Source organism: Somniosus microcephalus, chromosome 8 (genome assembly GCF_052327205.1).
Source record: "Somniosus microcephalus isolate GS21.2 chromosome 8, FLI_Smic_1.0, whole genome shotgun sequence".
In the NCBI taxonomy this organism is placed as follows: Eukaryota; Metazoa; Chordata; class Chondrichthyes; order Squaliformes; family Somniosidae; genus Somniosus; species Somniosus microcephalus.
In genome coordinates this window covers 179,904,300-179,929,431 of record NC_140994.1, presented here as the reverse complement: position 1 = coordinate 179,929,431, position 25,132 = coordinate 179,904,300, and the positions used below count along the sequence as shown (strand labels likewise).

Genomic DNA, 25,132 nt, shown 5'->3' with positions numbered 1-25,132 from the left:
GAGAATTTTTTAATTGAGGCATTGCTTAACATGGCCAATATAGGTCAGAGAGCACAGGGGTGATGGGTGAACGGGACTTGGTGCGTGTTAGGACAGGTCTATACATTCCTGTATACAGTAAGTGTAGAAGCACTATTGTTAGCCTGAGACTAAACGCGAGAGAGAGAAATTAGCCATTTACAAGAGAGTAAACTGGTCATGGGATCTCATGTTCGCCTGAGTAGGCAGATGGGGTTTCAGTTTAACGTGAAAGATGCAATTCCAATAATACAGCACACCCTCAGCATTCCACTATTTTCTGATATAAAAAAAGAGGATCAGAAATTACACTACCATTGTCAGTCCTCTGAGTATACAAATGATCAAATGCCAATTTGTTAAAGGGGTGTTTTGCTGGGAGAGGTGCAATTGTAACTAAATGAGCTGTCTACAATACACTGCAAATACCATGTAGTGCTTCCATTCTTACCTTAAAAAAAGGTAACCTGAATTATAACCCTGGAATGAAATGTACAGAATAGTTGTGTGCGCAGAGTGGTCGAGGTGAGGGTAGTAATAACACTGGTATACTGTAGAATGAGGAATAGTGGTTCCTAGTTATTGTACCATGTGTAGAATACTCTTGAGCCTGAGAATTATGTATCAGTGAAATTTGGACATGCAACGTGATCAGCTTTTCTAGTGGTTTTGCTAGTCAGAACTATAATTCAAAGAGTCAGAAACCCGACTAGGTTTCAGTGCAGCAATACTCAGCACCATGTTTGACTCCCACTGCACGCCATTCATAATTTAAGCTAGGCTAGGTGAAGACTGGTTAAAGGGAAGGGCAGTAATACTTGGGTAATCCCAGCACTAGACACCAGCTACATGGGCCGTGCGTGGAGACATCTCTTAGTGGTATACTTTGGGCCACGTGAATCTTAGTCCTTCCCCATTATAAATGAATGTCTAAAAATAATGGCATGAAGTAATTTAGAGACAAACCTCACAATCATAATACAATCTAAATTTTAATTTCTTTGAATAATTGTTTTACACCACATTCTTAAAACATTCAATTTTATGCAAACCTTAAAGCTGAATCACATAATTAAATGTATTCAAGTCCACAAAACAATTGACATTGGGCTCCTTTTGATATGAAGACAAAACTAAAATGTGGACCATAGCTTAAATATTAAGCAACTAAGCAAAAACCAGTGGAGAGCAAATACAGTACTACATGTAAAAAAAATCCCTGACACACATGGTTCAATTTCTAAAACTGAGTTCATAATTAAAATCCAATGTTCAGGATTTATATATATAAAAAAATAAAAAAGGGCTACAGTACTTGTAAGAAACGTCTGGATTCATTAACTGTGGACTCATCCAGTGACCACATTTTAAAGAGGGCACATCACATGAAAAGAATTTCTAAGAAAGAATGCCATTTCAAGTGGGTCATATATATTGAATATATGTCAGAAAAATCTCATAACATGCATTAAGTATTGCAAAAATTTTAAAAATATTTTCAATTTTCCATGTGAGAAAGCAATATACAGTAAGTACAAGTGTCAGGTTTAATTATGACTAGCAAGTCCCAGTTTTTTTTAAAAATTTCTTTCTCCCCCTCAACATCCTCCTCCTCCCCCCGCCCCCCCAAAAAAGTATTTGAACTCCGGACAAGATGGCGTATCGGGTGTCTGCATGTTGCAGCCCAACAAATGGCAGTGTAGTGGACATCATAGAAAACAGCAGCCTTAGTGTCGTCGGGCTAAAAAGTAAAAGGGAAAACAAATTAAAACCAAACAATACAAGTATAATTCCATTAAAATCACAACAGGAATATTAGGCACCTCACGTTACAAGATGATATTGCTGTCACCACTCAAATCTATTCAGGACACTGCATTCAAATACAGATCACTTGACATTTTCTCTTGTATTGTTCAGTTTAATATTTTTTCCAATTGAAGACACTTCTTGGTAACCTGTGTGTGAGGAGCAGTTTCCTGAAATAATGTAATAGTTATTTTTGTAGATAATATTATAAACATTAACCCATGGTTATTCTTTCTTGGAGACATGGCCTTTAATTACAGAATATATAGAATTCTACAATTTGTAACAAAGGCACAGAAGAACCTCCACTAAAACCTAGGAATTCCAGCTCTTATGATTTGACAAAAAATTATGTGGGTGACTGTCTCTTCCTAAGCAATTCAGCATTTTACATCAGGGAAGGGAGGTGAAATTAAAAAAATGAAATACCAATGTTAACTGAAATTTTGACAGCATTGTAAGAAATTATATAGGGAAATTAGGTTACAAAATGGTCTTTTGCAGAGGTAAAGTTGTACTTTAAATCCCAGTGTCGATTTCAAGTCTAGTACCCTGTTAACCAAGTGAGAAGTTGCAGCATTATAATCTGCACTAAAATATCTGAACTTGCCCCTCCAAGAATACAAATTGGATTTTTTCCCTCCCATTTACAGGCTTTACAGGGCAGGAAAAGCCTAAAGAAAAGGAAACCACTGAACAAAAATCCATCCTTAGTATTACTTGGTTTTATAGTGATGGAGATGAAAACAGTAAGCCCTGCTTGGTAAGCATTGTAACAGCACATCACTCACTGCATGTTTTGTAAGTAAAAATGCCACATCAAATTATTGGAGGGCAGGAGATAGTAATGTAAAAAAACTGAGTATCTGTTCCCCTGGTGTAAAGAATACTTGCTTTGCAAGGATGGCTTTCCACTGTGCTAACAGCCACCCTTTTTCCTCTCCCCCACATGACAAAAGCTTCAAGTTACAGCAGATATATCCAAGTTTCAAGATTAAAAACATGATTCACCAGACATGTTCATTAACACGCATCATCATAAATACAATCTGTTTACTCTAACTCCATTTCTCAACTGAAGGCTTGGTGCTGGTAGTTATATGGGCAGTATCTTGTCTGTAGTCTATGTGCCTTTAAGAGCCCCAGGTGTGCTGTAATGCCGGTAATTGCCACTCGGGCTATATAAGCCTATATATTGTGTATATCCGTTAGAACCCCCCCCCAGACTTTGCTTAGTAAACACCTATGAACCAACTCCTGTCTTCAGTGTCTTTATCAACACACGGACACTACAGTGGCGACGAAGTAGAAACGGACTTACCTGCAATTTGGCAGCACCTCAAGGACATGGATTCCTTGGTCGTCCAGAAGACTCAAGAAAGTGAGAGAAGCTGTGGTTTCACCAGCTGGCCAAGCTGGTGGCAGGTACTGCGCTAATCCTTCCTGGGCGTCAGGCTGGGGCTCCAGCGGCTGGCTCTACAGCTGAGACAGGCAGCGGAATCAGAGGCAAGCAATAACGGACTGGGAGGGAGCACTCGGGAGACGGCCGGCGCGGCAAGCAGGTCAGCGTTCAGACCTGGAGAGAAAGTCCGGCGGGAACGAGTCTCCAACTGTAAATAAAAAAATAAAAAACGGAAACCGCGGGAAACAGTGTTGTCATCGGCAGCAGGAAAGCGCTATATCTTTGCTGCAGAAAAGAAAAGCGCGGGAAGTGCCATATCTTTTCTGAAATGCCTAAGTCTGGCAATATTGATGCTTTTGATAGCGAAAGAGAGGATTGGACCACATACGTGGAAAGAGTAGAGGTATATTGCACTGCAAATGGAATAGAAGATGAAAAAAAAGCTTCAGTACTGCTGAACCTAATGGGCGCAAAGGCATACAGGCTGTTACGAAATTTAATCACTCCAGCCAAACCAAAGGACAAGAATTTTAAAGAAATTGTTGATACCCTGCAGGAGCACTTAAACCCAACACCGCTGCTGATAGTGGAACGATTCAAATTCTTCAAGAGAAATCAACAAGAATGAAAGTAACGCTGATTACCTAACCGAATTAAGAAAGCTATCAAAGTACTGCCAATTCGGGGCAGGACTATCAGATTATCTTCGAGACAAATTCGTTTGCGGTCTCTTAAGTGAAGGAACACAAAAAAGGCTGCTTTCTGAAAAAGATTTAACAGTGGACAAAGCTTTCAGTATGGCCGTCTCATACGAAGCAGCAGCAAGGAGGAGCTGCAGAGATACAACAAAAGACACAGGACTTCGGCACCCATGAAATGACACAGGGTTTCGAAAGATGTTATCGCTGCGGCAGATCCACCCATAACCAGAGGGACTGCTGGTTCAAGGACAAAGCATGCAGGCAATGCGGAAAGATTGGACACATTGCCGATCTGGACAAAATAAATCCAGACAGAAAAAAAAAAATCAATACAGGAAGGTACAAATGATGACGGACAGTAGCTCCGAAGACCAGAAGAGCAATAGCGACTCCGAAAACAAGAGACTAAGCTGTCTCAAATTACATAATGTACTTGCCAAAGATGATTACCAAACCATTTGGGTTACCCTCACGATAGCAGGGTCCCCAGTTAAAATGGAGCTAGATACAGGATCAGCTCTAACCGTAATAAAATTGACGGGATTACAAGAGGCTATTTTCGCATATACTTCTAAAAGACACATCCATTATCTTAAAAACATATACGGGGCAGAAAGTATACCCCAAAGGAAAAATAAGGGTGCCTGTTGTATACAACGGCAAAGAAATACAAAAGTTGTATTTATACATTCTACAAGATGGTGGTCCACCGTTGTTGGGACGTGAATGCATCAGAAAGATACATTTAGACTGGCACTCCATTCAGGCACTGACTGTGACCAGTAAGAAAAAAAACAATGATGACATCATACCTGAACGATTAAAAGACATCTTGGCCAACGCCAAAGTGGTGTTTCAAGAGAAACTAGGAACCTTGAAAGGCATCACCGCCTCAATAAAAGTGGAAGATGCAGCAATTCCAAAATTTTTTAAGGCAAGACCGGTACCATACGCAATTCGTCCAGCAGTCGAGGCAGAGCTGGAGAATTTGGAAAAAGCAGGCGTATTATCCAAAATAGATTGGAGCGAGTGGGCAACACCCATCGTTCCAGTCATGAAGAAAGCATTGAATAATGATAAATCTGAAGAACAGAGAAAAATTCACATCTGTGGAGACTTCAAGGTGACTGTAAACCTGGTCCTTCACACAGTACAGTATCCTCTTCCGAGGATAGAAGATATTTTCGCCTCACTATCCGGAGGAAAACGTTTCACCAAAATTGACTTGGTACAGGCATATCTACAGATGGAGGTTGAGGAGGCCTCTAAAAAGTATCTCACGATAAACACACACAAAGGCCTGTACCAGTACAATCGACTGGTTTTTGGAGTAGCATCAGCTCCAGCTATCTGGCAAAGAGCTATGGAGCAAGTCCTGCAAGGGATTCCGGGGACTCAATGCTACCTAGACGACATCCTTGTAACAGGAGAAAACGACAACGAGCACCTTGCCAATTTGGAGCAGGTGCTCACTAGGCTGAAAGAACGGGGCCTACGAGCAAATCGCCCCAAGTGCGAATTTTTCCAAAATCAGATATATTGTGGCCACATAATTAATAATGAAGGGTTGCATAAGTCACCTGAAAAAATTGAAGCGGTTATAAAAGCCCCAGCACCTGAAAATGTTTCATAATTAAGGTCGTTCCTGGGATTAATAAATTACTATCATAAATTTTTACCGAACTTGTCAACTCTTCTACACCCTCTTAATGAACTTCTACAAACAGGAGTGATTTGGAAATGGAACGAAGACTGTAAACGTGCCTTCCATAAATGCAAAGACTTAATCACGTCCAAAGAAGTTTTGGCTCATTACAACCCATCACTGCCAATCAGACTGGCGTGCGATGCATCCCCTTACGGCATAGGAGCAGTATTATCCCATAAATTCCCTGATGGCTCAGAACGGCTGATAGCTTTTGCGTCACGCTCATTAAACTCAGCTGAGCGTAACTATGCCCAAATCGACAGGGAAGCACTCAGCCTGGTATGGGGAGTGAAGAAATTCAACCATTACCTACACGGACAAAAATTTACCTTGTTGACTGACCATCAACCCCTCATCTCCATATTCAACCCTAAAAAGGGTGTTCCCATTATGACAGCGCAAAGGCTACAGAGGTGGTCCCTTTTTCTTGGGGCACACCAATACAACATAGAATACAAGGATCAAAACAGCATGGGAATGCTGACGGTTTATCGCGCCTACCGTTGCCAACGGTAGAAGAGGCACCTACAGTAGACCCAGTAGAGATGTTCCACTCTACCATAGTGGAATGTCTACCAGTAACAAATTCTGCCATTGAAAGGGAGACGAGAAATGACCCGACTCTCACGGGTCTACGATTTAACAGTGAAGGGATGGCCAGCACATGGCGAACCACTGTTACCAGCATTCTCGCAAAGAGGAGAACAGCTGTCAGTGTGCCGAGGAACCTTGATGTGTGGATCCAGAGTGGTGATTCCACCCAAACTCCAGGATAAAGTGCTAAAGGAGCTTCACGAGGGGCATCTGGGTGGAGTGAAAATGAAGAACCTAGCTAGGGCGTTTGTATGGTGGCCAGGTATCGATGGAGACATCGAAGAAATGACCAAGAGCTGCCTAGGATGCCAGAAGGTCCAAAACGCTCCACCACAAGCCCCTCTACATCCATGGGAGTGGCCCTCATCTCCCTGGCAAAGGGTGCACATTGAGTCCATAAATGGACCAAAGTCAATGTTCTTAATCGCGGTTGATGCACACTCCAAGTGGCCGGAGGTAATAAAGATGTCCTCCACCACCACGGAAAAAACCATCACAGTATTAAGGACCATATTTGCCAGGAATGGGCTGCCGGAAAAGATATGTTCTGATAATGGACCGCAATTTGTGTCCGAAGAATTCAGAAAGTTCTTAAAAAAACAATGGGGTTAAGCACTACACGTCCACCCCATACCATCCCGCCACCAATGGATTGGCTGAAAGGTTTGTCCAGACCTTCAAGGCGGCCATAAAGGCCATGGGTAATAAAGACATAAAACTTCAGCACAAGGTGGATAACTTCTTATTCGCATACAGGAATGCAACACATATGGTTACCAACCAAACTCCCGCCATGATGTTCTTCAATAGAAACCTAAGATGCCGGCTGGATTTGGTCAAGCCCAACATCAGAAGGGACGTGGAGAACCGGCAGTTTCAAGGCATGAATGAAAGGCCAACTAGAACCTTCCAGATAGGTCAACAAGTTTTGGCCCGGGACTACCGTACCGAGAAATGGCAGCCTGGAACTATCTGCACACGACTAGGACCACTGATATATACCGTGGACATCGGAGAAAGCATAATAAGGCGCCATGCTGACCAAATCATAGTCATCCGAAAAGGGACAACCTACACAACTCTATACGTCTAACGATGAAGTAGAGATACCCATATCTACCTCCGATCCGGTGATACTGGAACCCGATACTGGCATTCAAGCCGAATCAGCCTTGCCAAAAGAACCTACTACACCACCAGAAACTACTACACCCCTGAGGCGTTATCCGGACCGAGTCAGGAAGCCTCCGGAGAGACTGACTTATAATTAACTACAGCAATGTGTATATTATTTTTCTTATAACATGTAATTAATAAATTACTTAAAATATGATGTACTGGTTAGCTGAAAGGGGAGGAATTGCAGTGTATGTGCCTTTAAGAGCCCAGGTGTGCTGTAATGCCGGTAATTGCCGCTCGGGCTATATACGCCTGTATATTGTGTATATCCGTTAGAACCCCCCCCAGACTTTGTTTAGTAAACACCTATGAACCAACTCCTGTCTTCAGTGTCTTTATCAACACACGGACACTACATTGTCCAAGTGGTTATTTTTCATTTGTAAACCCAGACAATGAATGCAAATGTGCTATTTGATCATAGGGGTCCCTACCATTTAGCCTCATTCTTACCTCACTAATGTCTACATTTATCCACTTCTAGCACAGGTCAAACTTAAAAGCTTATTGCCCTACACGCCTGGCTGACAGACCAGGAATCAAACCTGGAACCCTTCCAGTCCTGTTGTGATGCATTTACCCACTAAGCCCCTGAAGTAAAACTCCATTATTCTTATTGTAGGAGAAGCATCACTGCATTTTGAGACTAACTGAAGCATATCTTAAGTACCACACAAGCTAGATAACAGCAGTTTACGTGTTTGAACATTCAGCTATAGAAACTAAATTTTGACGCCTGAGGAAGCTCGAGTGGTTTTTTTTAAGGCTTACTTTATTATTAATGCAATGTTTACCTGTGCAGACCACAGTACCTACAACATGCTATGACAGAAAAATTGATTTGCCAAAAAACCCAGGATGCTGTGGTAGAGTAAGAGTACAGAATTTCAGATTGCATTTGAAGGGAGGGGGGGCCTAACATTAAAGTTTTACCAATCTTCCTTATTTTAATTGTAGAATTAAAAATTCATTTACAGATTTAAGTTAAATGATTATAGGAACTGTACATAAAGCTAAAAAAAAAAAGTGGAAAGTAGTCTTAGTCCTGGGGCTTTAGTGCTGGCTTACCTCTGCTTCCTCCACCACTGGTTAATCAGTCCTTATGTTGCTTTATTCAACTTATGAATTTAGAATATTCATTATCCCTACAGCTTTGCAGTCCTATGATGTAGAAGCCTTTAGGTCTCAAAGCATAGTTTTGTAACACTGATGATTTGATAGCTTGATAAGTTTTAATTTGGAAGGTACAACAGTGCCGATTCATAAATATATCAATTTCTCTCACCCGTATGATACAATTTTAAACAGGATTAAACAGGTTATATATATTCAAAGCTATTTAAACAGCAGGGTATATAGACGGTTGTCTATGAATTAGCAAGTGCAATTACTTAACATCTGCAACAGTAACTTATCATTCCCCTCCACAGCAATGCCTTTTGTCTTGCCAAAGCAATATTGCCTGATCCATTTTCATTCGTAGCTAGCAGCTGTGATGCTGCCCTCTGATCATGTTTATTTATCAATTCGGCACAACATATTGTTGAAAAGTTACCAAAACAAGAGAGAGCATTTAAGGTTTTTCTTTGCAGCAATCATTTTCTTTTTCAGACAAAGGCGATATAAATGTGGATGTAAACAGAACTACCTAAAGTCCACAACAGGTTTGCCTGTTACGCACCTGAGCTCCACATTCTTTCACTCTTCATAGCAAGCATTCTCAGTCTGACCATTTAAAATTAGCACATCAATGTTTACCATATGCTAGCAATGCAACCTTTAATATTAAAACTGTTACAGGAAGATTATTAAATTAGCACTTCACTTCCATGTTAGGATTAGACTTAGGCAAAGGTCTGCATGTTCTTGCCTATCTGCAACCTGGCCCTATTTTCCAAGTTGCATGTGGAACTGTGGCAAATGTAATCTGGCCCCATTTTCCAGGCAGCATAGAATGGCCTTCCGTGATGTAACCATTCAGCCTGTCGAGCCCATGCCAGCTCTCTGCAAGAGCACTTCAGCTAAGCCCTTTCCCCGTAGCCTTGCAATTTTTTCTCCTTCAGGTACTTATCCAATTCCCTTTTGAAAGCAGTGATTGAGTCTGCCTCCACATCCTTTTTAGGCATTGCATTCCAGATCCTAACCACTCGCTGAATAAAAAGTTTTTCCTCATGTCGCCTTTGGTACTTCTGTGTCCTCTGGTTCTCGACCCTTCTGCCAATGGGAACAGTTTATCTACTCTGTCCAGACCCCTCATGATTTTGAGCACCTCTATCAAATCTCCTCTCAATCTTCTCTGCGCTGAGACCAATCCCAGCTTCTCCAGTCTATCCACGTAACTGAAGTCCCTCATCCCTGGAATCATTCTCAAATCTTTTCTGCACTCTCTCCAAGGCCTTCACATCCTTCCTAAATTGGACACAATACTCCAGTTGAGGCCAAACCAGTGTTGTATACAGGTTCATCATAATTTCCATACTTTTGTACTCTATACCTCTATTCATGAAGCCCAAGATCCTGTAAGCTTTAAATGCTTTCTCAACCTGTCCTGCCACCTTCAACGATTTGTGCACATATACCCCTAGGTCTCTGTTCATGCACCCTCTAGTTTATATTTCCTCTCTTCATTCTACCAAAATGTATCACTTCACATTTCTGCATTAAATGCATATGGAACTGTGGCCGATGGAATAGGCTCACTATCAGCTCGATCACTTCATCTAACCCAAGGAGAAAAAAAAGCTAGAAGCAGGCAGATTAAGAAACAATTGAAATAGTTTATAGTTCAAAAAGGTAACTGTTACATTAAACTTGACAGATTTCTGAAATATGTGCAATCAGTTAATTGTCAGTATTTTACAAGGGAAACATAGAAAAACTATTTTCTTCTACACTGCTAATGAATAGCTGGTCCATTCATTTATGCGCAATTTCCACCTGCTCTTTTTTTTTCAGGAATTCTTCACTCTGCATTGATTAGATCCACATGCAGGAACCATGTACGGTTAAATGGATGGGAATTGCAGTTTAAAGGTTAATTTGCATAATGCAGCACATGGCAAGATAAAATACAATATCTATTATAGAAACAAGTGGTGAGGGATCTAGATGGTGCAGTTCCTTTGTTCAAATCCGTCCCAAACTAAAGAAAGAAAGGTAATCTGGGTCTGCTGCCTATAATTGTGTCCTGTGTGGAATAATTTTAGCCAGTCTCAAACTAGTAAGCTTAGGCCTAGAGCATAAAACTGTCCTTAATTGGCAGTCTCCCTCAGAAGCCTCTTGCTGGAATGGAAAATGGATAGAATGTCATCACACTGGTGCAGTAAAAGTGCTATTCTGAGGTTAAGGCCATGGTATGTTGTGGTAGAGGGAGTTTTATTTTGGATACCTGAAAACTGTTGGATTACTGTAGAAACCCAGCTGATTCACATCTTCAGGGGAAGAGAACCTGCCACTACTACCCTGTCTGGTCAACGTGATTCCAATGGGACAGAGAGGTTGACTCTTGATGCTCTCTACAGTGGTCTAGCAAGTTCAGAGCAACTATGGATGGGCAACAAACATGTCATTGCCAATGCTGATTTGGAGAACACAAAATACTTAGTGCTGATAGTGGGTACCTGAACTGGGAAGGGTTCCATTTGCCAGCAATAACATCGCTCACCTTGTTGAGTACAAGGAGAGAATCAAACAGTCAAAACAAAGATGGTGGCAGGAATGCAAACTCCCAATTTTTCTTTACAAAAATAGATTTAGATAACATTTGCGATGCTCTAAAGTGACTATCAATAAACACACATTTCTGGTTCACTCCTTTTGAGCACTTACTTCACACATCTTTATTATGTAGGATTACATAGGATATACAGCACAGAAACCAGGCCATTCTGCCCAACCAGTCCATGCCAGCGTTTATGCTCCACTCGAGTCTCCTCTCATCTAACTCGATCAGCATAACCCTCTATTCCCTTCTCCTTCATATGCTTATCTAACCTCCCCTTAAATGCATCCATACTATTCGCTTCAATCACTCCTTGTGGTAGCAAGTTCCACATTCTCACCACTCTCTGGGCAAAAAGTTTCTTCTGAATTCCCTATTTGATTTCTTGGTAACTATTTTATATTGATGGTCTCTAGTTTTGCTCTTCCCCACAAGTGGAAACACTCTCTCTCTATCCACTCTATCAAAACCTCTCATAATTGTAAAGACCTCTGTTAGGTCACCCCTCAGCTGTCTCTCTTCAAGCCTGTTCATCCTTTCTTGATAGGTATACCTTTGCATTTCTGGTATCATCCTTGTAAATCTTTGCACCCTCTCCAGTGCCTCTATATCCTTTTTATAATATGGCGACCAGAACTGCACGCAATACGCCAAGTGTGGTCTAACCAAGGTTCGACATTAGTTTAACATAACTTCTCTACTTTTCAATTCAATCTCTCTAGAAATAAGCCCTAGTGCTTGGTTTGCTTTTTTAATGGCCGTGTTAACCTGTGTCACTACTTTGGGATGTGTATTTGTACTCGGATCCCTTTGCTCTTCTACCCCATTTAGATTTGTATTTTCCAAGTAATGTGTCCTCCCTATTTTTCTTACCAAAATGTAAAACCTCACATTTATGTTGAATTTCATTTGCCAATTATATGCCCATTCTGCAAGTTTATTAATGTATTTTAATTTGTTGCAGTCCTCCTTAGTATGGACTATTTCTCACTTCCCAAATTTGGTGTCATCTGCAAATTTAGAAAGTGTTTTTGATTCCCAAGTCTAAATCATTAATATAAATTGTGAACAAGTGATCCAGCACTGATACTTGTAGACCACTTCCTACCTTCTACCACTCTGAATAGCAACCCTTTACCCCTACTCTCTGCTTTCTGTCTTGAAGCCAGCTAGTTATATTGCCATAAATTTCCATAGGATTTGCATTTAGAACCAGTGCTATACAGAAAGGTAGTAAAATAGCTTTATATAGTGCCTTTTATGTCTTCAGAGCATCTCCACATACTTTGATATATAGGCAAATGCGGCAGTCAATTTTATGCATAGCAAGGTCCCACAACCAGCAAATGAATGACCAACTGTTTTTGTTGATGTTGCTTGAGGAATGTGGACTCTGAAATCGGGCAAGCTCCCATCTCATCTCTCAATAGTATCATGTAATTTTTACAGCCACCTGAATAGGAAGATTGGGCCCTGGTTTAATGGCTTAACTGTAATTCAAAGACTACAGCAGATTATTTTCTGTAAAGTACTGGTCCTCTAACTTGTGCTGTATATACATACCAGCATTTATTTACTTTTTTTTGGTGTGCATGGCTCAGCCATTGACCGGATAAACTGAATTTAAACTTTCAAAGTGACATTTTCAAGTAGATGGTCTACATTGATTTTCTTGCCTGCCCACCCCCAAATATTTAGACAATGGTTCAGCAGGCAGAAACCATCCAGCATGAATCACTGATTTACACAGTTGTTATACAAACTATGATTTCGTTAAAAGAAACATAACTAGAAATTCAATGTAAAGCATTCATACAAGAGGTATTGGGGAGATAATTATTCATGAACCAATAAGCTCTCTTCAGTCCAACAAGACCATATTCAAAATAACAGCATTAAAACCAGTTGCCCAAGGTACATCTGTACCAAGTGTTTCAATCAATCCCATGGCTCAGTCGGATCCTTAGCACGAAAAAGAATTTTAATAAGATTCTTTGAAATTATATAGTAAGAGGAGCTGTCTCAACAGGTTGACAGCTTGTTGCCAGTTTTTAAACATGCTTTTCCCTGGTGGATCCCAAGGAGCAGAAATTCCATCTTAAAACATCCTATAAAAGCTGGACATTGGCAGGGCAGGAACTTAGAAACACATCTCATCGTACAGTTCTATAGCTAGTACACATTCCCTCAAGGCTAAGGTTCCTACACACCCAATGTGTGAAATGTTTCCATGGCAACTGGGCCTAAAGAAATTGGGGTCCTCCCTCCTTTGATTTAAGTTTGGTTTATTTTTTAACTACCAAATTCCTGCCCTCGATGCTGGACAAATGAAAATTGATAAATTTTAAATAGTATTTTTTTCTTTAACAATGTTATAATAGCCAGAAAGCAGTCCTCATTCTAAAACTAACTTCTGTTGAATTGCGCTCATTAGGCCAATGAGCCTAATTTGAAGTTTTGCAGTTAGTCGTACATATTTAAATTTGGGCATCAATTTAGTGGAACTCCAGGCGCGTGACTTGCCTACCTTTTGATGTTTTCATGTTTCAAACTGTGTCAGCAGGGCCCGCACTTCAGGTGTCAGCTGCTTTGCAGCCTTGGCTGCCTCTGTGATGGCCTTACGGTAAAGGCCCTTTCTCTTCTTGTTAAACCGTGACTGGAAGTTTTCTAAAAACGGGGAGACTTGTGAAAGATTCAGGAAAGATGTTGTTGGGGACCCAAACCATGAAATTCTGGCCTCCTGTCTTACTAAAAAGCCATTATCTTTCCGGCTTACAGTTATAGTGAGTATGCGGGCAGGCCACCAGGGGAAGCCATAAATCTTGGCCCAGACAATGTCCCCTACACATATGGTCTTGCCATCTGGAGTCACACACTTAGAGACATTTTTGGTAAAGACTTCCAGTTTCAAGGAATTAGTGATTTTTTCTTCTTTTGAGGAGGAAGAGGAGGAGGAGCAAGGTACATGCATGCTGCCTGGAGGAAAGTCAAATGTTTCAGTAGAACTACATTCTGAGTTGGAGGATTTTATATCATCTGCGCTATCACTACTACAAACTGAAAAGGTGGAAGAGTCTGATTTATTTTGACTGTAGGTCATATAAACGGTTATATTGCCTCTGCTGCCCCTTTTCCCCAATTGTTTTTCATCCTGCTCACAAGGCCATTTTATTTCCCTTGTGTCTTTATTCTCATCAGTGGGCTGTTCCAACCCTTTTGTGGGACTATCTTTTTCAGAAGGCTGCTCACCTGCTGAGCGGGAGGAGGTGCAGCGAGGCGGCGCTTTGGAGGCTGTCTTGCAGCTGCGTAGTCTCTCAAGTTTAGCCTTGTAAGCAGAGTCATTTTCTTCATTCCTGTATCTCTGTGGTTTTAAGCGAATCCGTGGAGGGAGAGAGCCAGAGTTGGTAGTTTGAAAGCGCCGTGTAAAATGAACTTTTGGAATGGTATCACCAGAAGATGAAACTTCCTGCTGCTGTTTCTTTTGAACTTTCTCTTTGGCCATTTTCAAAACTTCCCTGGCTTTTATGTGATCTACATTCTTGTTCTGCAGCACTTTCTTGGGATTCAAGTGCACTTTAGAACTGTGTATTTGAGAAATTTTGACTACTTTGCCCTTGCCTGGAGATAGATTTGAAATTTTAATGACAGTATTTCGCTTCTGACTATCGCACTGAGTTTTCGCTTCCATTTTGTGATCCGTTTTCAGTCTCTTTGACATAGCAGGCATACTGTCATTTTTTCGTTTTTTGTCCTCATTTCGAGAAGTGTCATTTGTGCTGCCACCCCTTCTCAACTCCTTTTTATCTGCAGAAATACTATTTTTGCATCGGTCACACAGTACTTGTCTTGGTCTAAGTTTAATAGAGTTCATTATGGAAGTAGACTCTTCTCTGAACATTTTCCTTTTAGGACGCTTAATCCTTCTTGGAGGAGGCTGAGGTATAGACTGGTTATACGTATGTCTGATAAACAATGGAGGAGGGTAAGGTGCTCCTTCGTAAAATAATGGTGCAGGTTTTGCAGTCCACAGGCTATCAGCCACATTAGGTTGTGTGGAGGGTACCAGAGATGCCTCTTCACAAGTACCTGTAGATTTTGAATGTTGCTGGAATGGTTCACACTGAAATTGCAGGAGGTCAGCTTTATCCTTGTATTCCCTTTTTGGAAGCACAGTCACAGGGATTCCATATGGCCCAAACCTGAGAATGTACAGCACAAAGTGTGTCAGTCTTGTATCAGGTTTTCACATTTTGCCCCGACCTTGCTGTCATAAAATAAAAATGTACTATTCAATAGAATCCCTCATCTCCAAGCTAACCATACCTTCTTTTTATTCTTGAGCTGAAAGACTGGAATTGCTCAAAAGGGCTAAAAGTATACCAAAATTGCTGACTGTGGTGAAAACACAAGTGACATTAAACTATTAATACCACCCACACTCTTGAAATAAGAGTCTAGAGCTACACTTTTTTTTTTTTTTTAATAAACAGCAGACAGGAGGGACTAGCTTCAATGCAGAAATGAACTGGACTCGCTCCTCTTCGGCCATGCAAATATGGATTACGTTGTAAAAAAAAAAATCCATGATCAAACCTCGTTATAAACTGACAGCTCAAGAATGCGGCTTTCAAAATGAAAAGTTAATTCTAGTTCGAGGTCATCTCCCAAACAGACCTGCAAGGCGTCTCAGAATGAAGTTTGATTCCATTCACTCTCATTATAGTCCAGAAAAGGGGTTTAATAGGATTTGTACAATTTATTTCCATTTGTTGGAAGATGCAGTAACTGACCTTTCTGGGTACTTACTTACCTGGTAAGTGACCAATTTGTTTAACACGCACGTGATTGTAGCAGAATAACAGCTCTTGAGTTCGCCATCATTTACACAGGTTTTATAAAGGCTTCCACTAAATAAGCATTCAACAGAGTCCTGGCTAGTAATTACACAAGTCCAAAATTGAGATGCAGCAGTAAACAGGTGGATTGTTGGTGCAATGCTTCTCATCAACAACAGTGACTTTTAAATGTGGCCTCCCTGATTCACTTTGTTCCTACATTCATTTCATCTTGGAATCAAAAGGTTTAATTCAGAACATCAAGGAAGCAATTGCCCTGTGAGTGGAGATTCTTATAAATGATACTTTGTTCCAGAATTGTTTATTCCCACTGGTCTCTTTGCCTCCTGTCATCGTAAAATCAAATTCTTAATTAACAGTCAAGAAAAATTCCAACGTGGTGGCAGACTTGAGTACAGATGAATCATCTTCACTTTCTTTCTCTCTTCTCCTCTCCTCCCCCCCCCAAAATCCCTGCAAAATATAAAGTGCTTGCACTCACACTCCCAGTCGAAGACTAATAAACATCTATGTTTGACTTTTACATTTTGGCAATGATGAGCTAGAAGGCATCTGTCGAAGATTAGAGGATGAGATTAATTTAAACCACACTAGTGATTGCTCCGATTTGAGGCCACTAGTACCAGAATTTTAACACCGATAGCTAATCACTGAGCAGAATGATCGGCTGAGAACCCAAATTAAGGCAGAGTTTTTAAACTGCTGGTATTTCTCCCCAGAAGTGTTCTGAAGAATTAAATGCCAACAACTTGTATTTATATAGCACTTTTAATGTAAAATGTCCCAAGGCACATCACACAATGTTCCCTGTAAGCTGTGCGGCCACACAATGTTCCGTGTAAGCTGTGCGGCCGCACAGTGCTCCAGGAGTCCCACACAGCTGGCTTTTCAATAGAAAAACTGCGTATGTGCGGTATTTTGAAAAGGGTCCGCACATCCTGAAAAAAAATTACAGGGAACACTGGCTTTGCAGGAGCGTTATCAAACAAAATTTGATACCGAGCCACACAAGCAAGGACATATGACCAAAAACTTGGTCAAAGAGTTAGGTTTTAATGAAAGTCTTAAAGGAGGAAAGAAAGGTAGCAGGGCAGAGAGACTTAGTGAAGGAATTCCAGGGCTAGGGCCATGGCAGCTGAAGGCATGGCCGCCAATGGTTGAGCGATTAAAAAATCAGGGATGCACAAGATGCCAGAATTAGAGGAGCGCAGATATCTCGGGGGTGTTTTGCTGGAGGAGATTAGAGATGGGGAGGGGTGAGGCCATGGAGGGATTTGAAAACAGGATGAGAATTTTGAAATAGAGGCATTGCTTAACCAGGGGCCAATGTAGGTCAGCGAGCACAGGGGTGATGGGTGAACAGGACTTAGTGCAAGTTAGGACACTGGAAACTGAGTTTTGGATGACCTCAAGTTTACAGGGGGGTAGAACTTGGGAGGCCAGCCAGGAGTGCGTTGGAATAGTCAAGTCTAGAGTTAACAAAGGCATGGATGAGGGTTTCAGCAGATGAGCTGAGGCAGGGCGATGTTACGGAGGTGGAAATAGGCGGTCTTAGTGATGGCGTGGATGTGGTTGAAAGCTAGTTTCGGGGTCAAATATGACACCAAGGTTCCAGGGAGAGGGATGGAGTCGGTGGCTAGGGAATGGAGTTTGCGGCGGGGACTGAAGACAATGGCTTTGGTCTTCCCAATATTTAGTCGGAGGAAACTTCTGTTCATTCAGTACTGGATGTTGGATAAGCAGTCAGACAATTTAGAGAGTGGAGGGGTCAAGAGAGATAGTGGTGAGTGGCGAGGTAGAGTTGGGCTTAGTCAGCGTACATATGGAAACCAACGCTGTGTTTTCAGATGATGTCGCCGAGGGGCAGCATGTAGCTGAGAAATAGGATGGGGGCCAAGGATAGATCCTTGGGGGACTCCAATCTTTGTGTTAATGTTTCCAACTTATGCAATACAATAATGTACTTAGTGCATCTAAACTTGTACTGTGGTAGGAAAAGAATCCTTACTGATGGTGAGGGACAGAAGAATTCAAGTACACTACTTATATTCCCACCTCCAATAGCCTTCTAACTCGCTTGTGATTTTTCAGGACCAACTTCATTAAACTGAGTATTTGCACTTTATAGTAAAAAAGATGTGAAGGAAAAATATATTACTTACACAGCGCATCTCAGCAGTGACAAAGCTGTACATCAAAGTTACAATGTAGTGAATGAAGTGGGTTAAATAAGTTTCCTAAATCTCATGCTAGGCTATTTAAACTACACTCATCTGGTGGACCAGTAAATGCATACTTATTAACCTGTACTGATACACACAGTAAGCTTTTCAGTTTCTAAATGACACTATAATGATACAGTAAGTACATTTCTAACATTTAGCACATTGTGATTTTTAACAACTGACTTGGGCAGATACTTGCCCTACAAGCTTCACTTTAGGCTCTGTATTCATTCCCTATTTATAGAAGCAAACATGAGCCAAATTAATCCATCATTGAGCTTCCCATTTGCAACGAGAAATGGCATAAGTTAAGAAATGACTTTTCAGTATCCTGCCTTTTGGTGTAATTCCAAAAGTCAGTTGTTTCAAACCTTCACCTTTCCAGCACAATAAACAGCAATGACAGCAGCAAAAGTGAAGCCAGCTTTAGACCACAGCTGTCACCCTATTTCTGGTGAAACAAACTATAAACAGGCAGGTTTTGTCAGGAGAGAAAAATCTCAAATACAGAGCATTCAAAAATAGCTCAATACTAGAAATGGGTGTGAAACATTGCCGGACATTGGGACGATCAAGACTTCATTACGGAACATAATTAATGTGAGAAACCAATGCTGGAACAAACATGTAATATACACGTCATGTTCAAATGATACCCAAGCGTTTGATCATTTACAGCAAAAAATCACCCATTTAATAAAAAGTATCTAATTTGGCTCACTTTCCCAGAGGATTTCCACTAAAATTCTTCACTTCCATCATTACGTAGGTGAATATTTTGACACTAGACCAACTAGTGTAATCGGGTAGGCTGACACAGAATAGTTAATTAAATAGATTTACAGAGGGTGTCTTCTACACAACGGCTGAAATCATCAGATTGCATTTATGGTATACAAAGCTAAAGTCTTTTGACTGAAAGAATTCTTGAAATGCTTACCTGTAGCAATTTATATTTCTCACATAAAAATATATGTTACTGTCGCACTACAGCAATTGCATGTTGGCTCTCCGAATTGCTTGCTAGTTCTGCTCCCAAAATACCAATCCTGGCAATAATGGGGAGAGAAATAGCCAATAATCAATTTTTAAGCTGACAAAAATAAATTCAAAATAGATTTCATATACAGATGATCTCAGTAATTAGAGCAGATAGCTACTTTAAAAAAGGATCCTTTCAACATTTAACTTGAATTATTAAAACAAATGTACTTGGAGACAAAGTAATGCATTGGGAGGGACAAATGGTCCTTCATTTTATGGCCATTGCTGCAATGTAGCCTAGACTGATAGATGAACAGAAAATACTGGAAACACTCAGCAGGCCAGGCAGCATCTGTGGAGAGAGAAACGTCTGTGACCCTTCAATGAAGGGTCACAGACCTGAAACGTTAACTCTTATTTCTCTCTTCACGGATGCTGCCTAGCCCGCTGAGTGTTTCCAGCATTTTCTGTTATTTCAGATTTCCAGCATCTGCAGTATTTTGCTATTGAGATAGATGAACATGTGCTCTGTCTGCTGGCTGGTCTTATGCAAAATAAATTTGAGCAGTCTCAATCTAGTTCCTTGTATCTTAATTTCACACAAATCAATCTCACTCAGAGGCCACAGGATGGCGGATATGTAAAATGAAAATGTCACACTGGTTGTTCTTTTGAGGTTAGGGTGGAGGTGCAATGGAGAAGTAGAGTACAGGGGGCTTTACTTTCTATCTAACCATGGTATAACTGATCTGGGAATGCTAAATGTTGACAGTGGCTGCCTAAAATAGAAAATGTTGAATTCCCTAGCACCAACATCCTTCAGGTTCAAGAGCACAAAATTCCCAAAAAGGTGTGGAATCACACCCAAAATTTATCTCCACAAAAAAATTACAAACAAAACAAGGTACCCAAAATACCCTGTGACTGCTGAACAAAGTGCATCAGGAAACGTATTGGAAGCTCACCAAGACTTCTTTGCAATGCAAAATTGCGTTGTTCTCTGGAAATAGACTAGTTTCACATTGCATGGGAGGCTAGAGCTGCCCCACCTACCAGAAGAATTTCCCAACTCTTGATCCAAGAGCAGCACACATTACCATGTTGGGGGAATCTTGGGCTCTCACCAGGTTGAGAGAAGGGGACACGCAGGAGGGTGGACTTCGAAAGCACATCTGGAGGCCAGAAAAAACCTTAAGACACATATGAGACCTTCAGCTGAGTGAGTAGCAGAGACTCTACACATAGACACACTTCTTTTAAAAGTTTTTTTGTTACAAAGAAGTACAGCCAATGTCTATGTTTTTACAGATGTATATTGCCAAGTACACTTGGATATTGATTTATTTTATCAACTTGGCTAATTACTTGTGGAATGCAAACTGTACAGTGAAACAAAACATGTTTACTGTTTTGATGTAGACACATAAATTCTACCTAATGTCTAATTCTACCACTTTTCCCCTTGCTCCTTGCCACACAAAAATTACCAGCCACTCAAATTCATTTTCAAGCAGCATAATGGAAATTGAAATGTAATTACTGTGCAATATAATGTGACCATCAGTTATAGGTACTTCAACTATTCAAGTAGTTCTTTAAATTTGTAGACAAAAGTTGGCTTATCTGTAAACCAAGCTATGATCTTTCATTCGATATGTTTGACTTTAAGTGTTTGACTATTTGAGATACTGATTATCCCTAAATTCAAAAGTAGATGCCATCATTCACAGGCACGAAACAAAGTAAACCCTAGGAGGAAGGGCATTGATGAGGAAATTCACAATCCTAATCCCAATTTCCATAATCAAAGTTCAGATCAATGATGATGCATTGAATTCCAGCTGGGCTCAGTGTTGTAGAGTTGGAGCATGGGCTGGGCTGGGCAGTGCCCGCGCTGCCCCCCTCTCTCCCACCGCACGTCCTGCGGGCGCTGCGTGCCTTCAGAGCTTTTAGGATGCAGCAGAGCGCGGACAAAACGCAGACCGCCACCGGCTGGCTCCTTCTCCCCTCCCTCTTGCACACGGGCTAGGCCCACAGCCACTTTTAAGGCTACGCGGAAGTCCCATTTCACCTGCCCCTGCCCCCGCCCTCCAGGTAACCGGCTGCAGCTCCAGGCCTCGTCCGCCTCTCGGGGTTTTTTTTAAATTTTAATTTTGGTTTTCTCGTGTGTTTCGGTACCTTCTAGAAATGTCCATTAGAACCCCTGAGAATAGCTTCTCCTCGAAGCACAAGGACACGACCAACGCATCGTCGACGATATGATCCACCGTTACCCTCACTTCGGAGCCCACCAGGAGTTTCACGGCGGCGACGCCAACACCCAGGGCCGCCATTTTGCTTCCTCCCCGTTCCTGAGTGCCGTTTCTCTTCTGCACCCGCTCCACTGCTCGCCGGCCTGTGTTTGGGGCGGGCATTGCCCGCCTCTTTGCTGCGCCTCTATAGGTCAGTGTCCACAATCAGCTTCATCTCATTTGTCTCTTCGAACTGTCAATCAATCGCCGTTCGGCCACTATTGCCCTGAGGAAGCGGCGAGTGGCCAGCCGAGCTGTCAATTAAATGACGTAAGGACAAAAGGCGCTCTGGGACTGGTTGGGCGCAACGTCTATTCTGGAATTGCCACGACGTTGCTATGAGAACCCGCACAGCTCAATTACGCACCGAGGTTTCTGAATGGTGGGACAGACCATCAATCAAAAACCTCAGCCCTGGAGCTCACAGCCGCTTCTGACTCGTTGGACTAGCTATCAATCATCGTGCACCATGCTATAAATAGGGTTATGGCTACAATGCAATTGATTGGAATAAATAGCGATGTAATTATATTTATTAAATATATTAATGAAATCAAGATTTTTTTTTAGAAGCAGTATCTGTTAGCAACATTGTACTGTAGAGTTGAAAAGAAGTTGCTTTGTCCACGTGTGAGCAGATCTTTGACCTCTTTTTCCATGTGAACTGTTCCTCTTTTGGTAGGACCAATCAAAAATAAACAAATAAACTGTAACTAATAAAACTTTAAATAAACGTTAACAAATCAAATTAAAATTTGGTTGCCATGTGAACTGTTAAGTAAAATGCGAATAGACTTGAGGGGTAAATGCTATAGTTGGTGCATTGTGTGAGCTTTAGCAGGATAGTTTAGTACATTTGTTGATAGACTAAGTACTAGTGAGAAACTGAGTTTAGGAGGAGAAGGTGTCGGAAATGCCCAGGGTCAGATGGGTGGACTGGCCTTCTCTTCTACCTCTCATTCTAATACACGTGGTTTCATTGTGTTGTTTTGGTTTGATTTGAAAATTGCAAAAACGACCAATAAACAATTTAATGCAGAAGTTCAGAAAACATTTCATTGAACTTCCACTGCAATTAGGAGTCTGAGCATGTGATTTACTGAACAGGAATGTTTTCAGTTCAGATTGGGGGGAAATGTTGCTCGGACTGACAGCAAGGGGGAGGGGGGAAGTGTATCCAGCTGCTTTAAAAACAGGCATTTAATGTGGAAACAAGGCTGTGCCTGAAGAAATTTAGGAATGTAAATGCTTACAACTATGCTCTTTCAGCAGCTTGCTCTCCGAATTTGATACCAGTAACATGCTGCAATGCATAAACACCCATTGTATGATCTTCTCAATAAAAATTATGGAAAGTGTTTCACTGTCAGAGCTGTTAAATTATAGTAATTGAATTCAGTGAAATTATTAGGTATCAGATAAAGAAACACCCAAAACCATTCCTCGTACTCAACCATTAAAAAAGTTCAGTGTCAGAGGCTAAAATTACTCCTCATGTTTATTGAATAATATTCATTGTGAAATTGCTAAATGTTTTTTCTGCTAGATAAATTCAGTTGAACGTCCTGCAGCCCATTTGATCTAATTTTTTCCAATATAACATCTCATTATTAAATGAGTCCAGTGTCTTGGACTCAATCCCCATCTCTGGCAATCCATTCCAGTTGTTGATCACCCTCTTTTCAAATAAATACTTCCTGACATCTGTCCTAAACTTGCCCTTCACAGTCCCAAACCTGTGCTTTCTTGGCTTGCTATGATAACCTGATAGTATTGTTCTGTGGGAGACTACAGTCTCCCGCGTAAAGAAATAGGTCTTTACTCCAACTCTCACGATACAGTACTGAATTCGTACAGCCCGCGAACCTGTGATGACTCACGGATTGGTCACCTGCTGGAACCTGATTGGTTTTCCTTCTCTCAGCAGCAGGCAAGTCTGAACATGCCTTATTCCTCTCAGCTTGCAACTGTCTTGTGGGGGGAGGGGAATACAGCAGTTAAAAGGGGATTATACAGGTTTATCTACATACACACAGTGTTTCCCCAATGTGGCAACGCCACATACGCCCCCCCAGAATCCTCGTTAACTGTAAAAGTCAGTCTCTGCGGAGGTTTGACCAAACGGCCGTAGCGGCTGTATTAGCCATCTGGCGTGTGAGGAGGGCTGTCTGGGAGGTCGGCCAGTTGGTTCGTCGGCTGGTCTGGCGGCCGGTCTGCCGGTGGGCTGGCTGGACGGGCTGCCGGTGAAGGTGGGGCGGCGGCCGGGAAGTAAGGTTCTGTGGCCTGGCGTGGCGGCGCGCGCTCGGTGGTGTCGGGGAGCCTCGCGGCTGCACAGCCGAGTTGGGCGACGGCGAAGACTTTGTCCGCGGCGGCTGCCAGTTGTACGCAGTCCGTGATCGGGGACCCCGCGAGGGCAGTCTGTATCTGCTGAGGAAGCAGGCTGAGGAAAAGGGCCCGAAACAAGAAGCACTGCGGTTCAGAGCCCAGGAGCGCAAGCATCCGGCTCATCAACTGGGTCGGGGTAGAGTCGCCGAGGCCTGGTAGTGAAAGAAGCCTGCGGGCCCTCTCCTCCCCGGACAGGCCGTAAGCCTGCAGCAAGCGGCCCTTAATGGTTGAGTACTTGCTGGTCTGTGGTGGGTTCCCCAGCAGGTCGAGAACTTCGGCGGCGGTGGAGCTTGCTAGTGCTGAGACTACGTGGAAGTACCTTTCTTCATCGTCTTGAACCCTGCGAAGGGTGAATTGGGCCTCCGTGTGCGCGAACCAAGCCGGTGCTTGGTGTTCCCAGAAGGTGGGGAGCTTCAAGGACACGGCGCCGGCCGACATCGGGCTGCTGCTGGTTGCCGTCGGGTCGTTGCTGGCCTCTGTAGGGCTACGTGATTCGGGGGCTTCGGCCGCCGACATTCGGGGTCACCAATGTGGGAGACTACAGTCTCCCGCGTAAAGAAATAGGCAACACAGCGAGCTACAAGAAATAGGTCTTTACTCCAACTCTCACAATACAGTATTGAATTCGTACAGCCCGCGAACCTGTGATGACTCACGGATTGGTCACCTGCTGGAACCTGATTGGTTTTCCTTCTCTCAGCAGCAGGCAAGTCTGAACATGCCTTATTCCTCGCAGCTTGCAACTGTCTTGCGGGGGGAGGGGAATACAGCAGTTAAAAGGGGATTATACAGGTTTATCTACATACACACAGTGTTTCCCCAATGTGGCAACGCCACAGTTCCATGTTTATTTCTTCTAACCTGGTGTTCAAATCCCTCCATGGCCTCTCCCCTCCCTAACTTTATAACCTTTTCCAACCCTACAACCCTCCAAGATCTCCGTGCTCCTCCAATTCTGGCCTCTTGCACATCCCCGATTTTCATCGCTCCACTATTGGCAGCCGTGCCCTCAGCTGCCGAGGCCCTAAGCTCTGGAATTCCCTCTCTAAACCTCTCCGCCTTTCTACCTCTCTTTCCTCCTTTAAGTCGTTCCTTAAAGCCTACCTCTTTGGCCAAGCTTGTGGTCACCTGCCCTAATATCTCTTTACGTGGCTCCTTTGATGCTTTTACTACATTAAAGTCGCTACATAAATGCAAGTTGCTTTAATAATGTCCCCATTCACGCATCTCTTCGAGGCAGAGCAGCCGTAGCTTATCTA

The 25,132-nt window shown here is 42.2% G+C and overlaps 2 protein-coding genes across 7 annotated transcripts in view; one reads left to right on the top strand and one right to left on the bottom strand.

The window, feature by feature from the left end:
• The window catches only part of ttc1 (tetratricopeptide repeat domain 1), a 91,325-nt gene extending 87,955 nt beyond the window's left edge, over window positions 1–3,370 (top strand). For 2 of the 3 annotated variants that reach the window (XM_085995413.1, XM_085995411.1), the window contains exon 8: window positions 2,481–3,370. In XM_085995413.1, coding sequence (XP_085851539.1) covers window positions 2,481–2,632 — 152 coding nt within the window. In that variant the 3' untranslated portion in view covers window positions 2,633–3,370. The remainder of the gene's footprint in view (window positions 1–2,480) is intronic. The other variant, XM_085995410.1, reaches the window with a different exon arrangement.
• Window positions 1,396–21,879, bottom strand: pwwp2a (PWWP domain containing 2A). Of its 4 annotated transcripts, none has more exons than XR_015079320.1 (4): window positions 21,376–21,613; window positions 13,660–15,331; window positions 1,842–1,997; window positions 1,396–1,759 (listed from the first exon to the last, which is right to left on the bottom strand). XR_015079320.1 is itself a non-coding variant. In XM_085995408.1 (3 exons), exons 1-2 carry the CDS (start codon window positions 21,609–21,611, stop codon window positions 13,672–13,674), a joined length of 1,896 nt encoding a protein of 631 aa, XP_085851534.1. In that variant the 5' UTR covers window positions 21,612–21,613; the 3' UTR covers window positions 1,396–1,759; window positions 13,660–13,671. The 4 variants fall into 4 exon arrangements, 2 of the variants coding, with proteins under 2 accessions (XP_085851534.1, XP_085851535.1); XR_015079319.1 differs by having other exon boundaries at window positions 1,847–1,997; XM_085995408.1 differs by lacking the exon at window positions 1,842–1,997.
• Window positions 21,880–25,132: the final 3,253 nt, after the last annotated feature.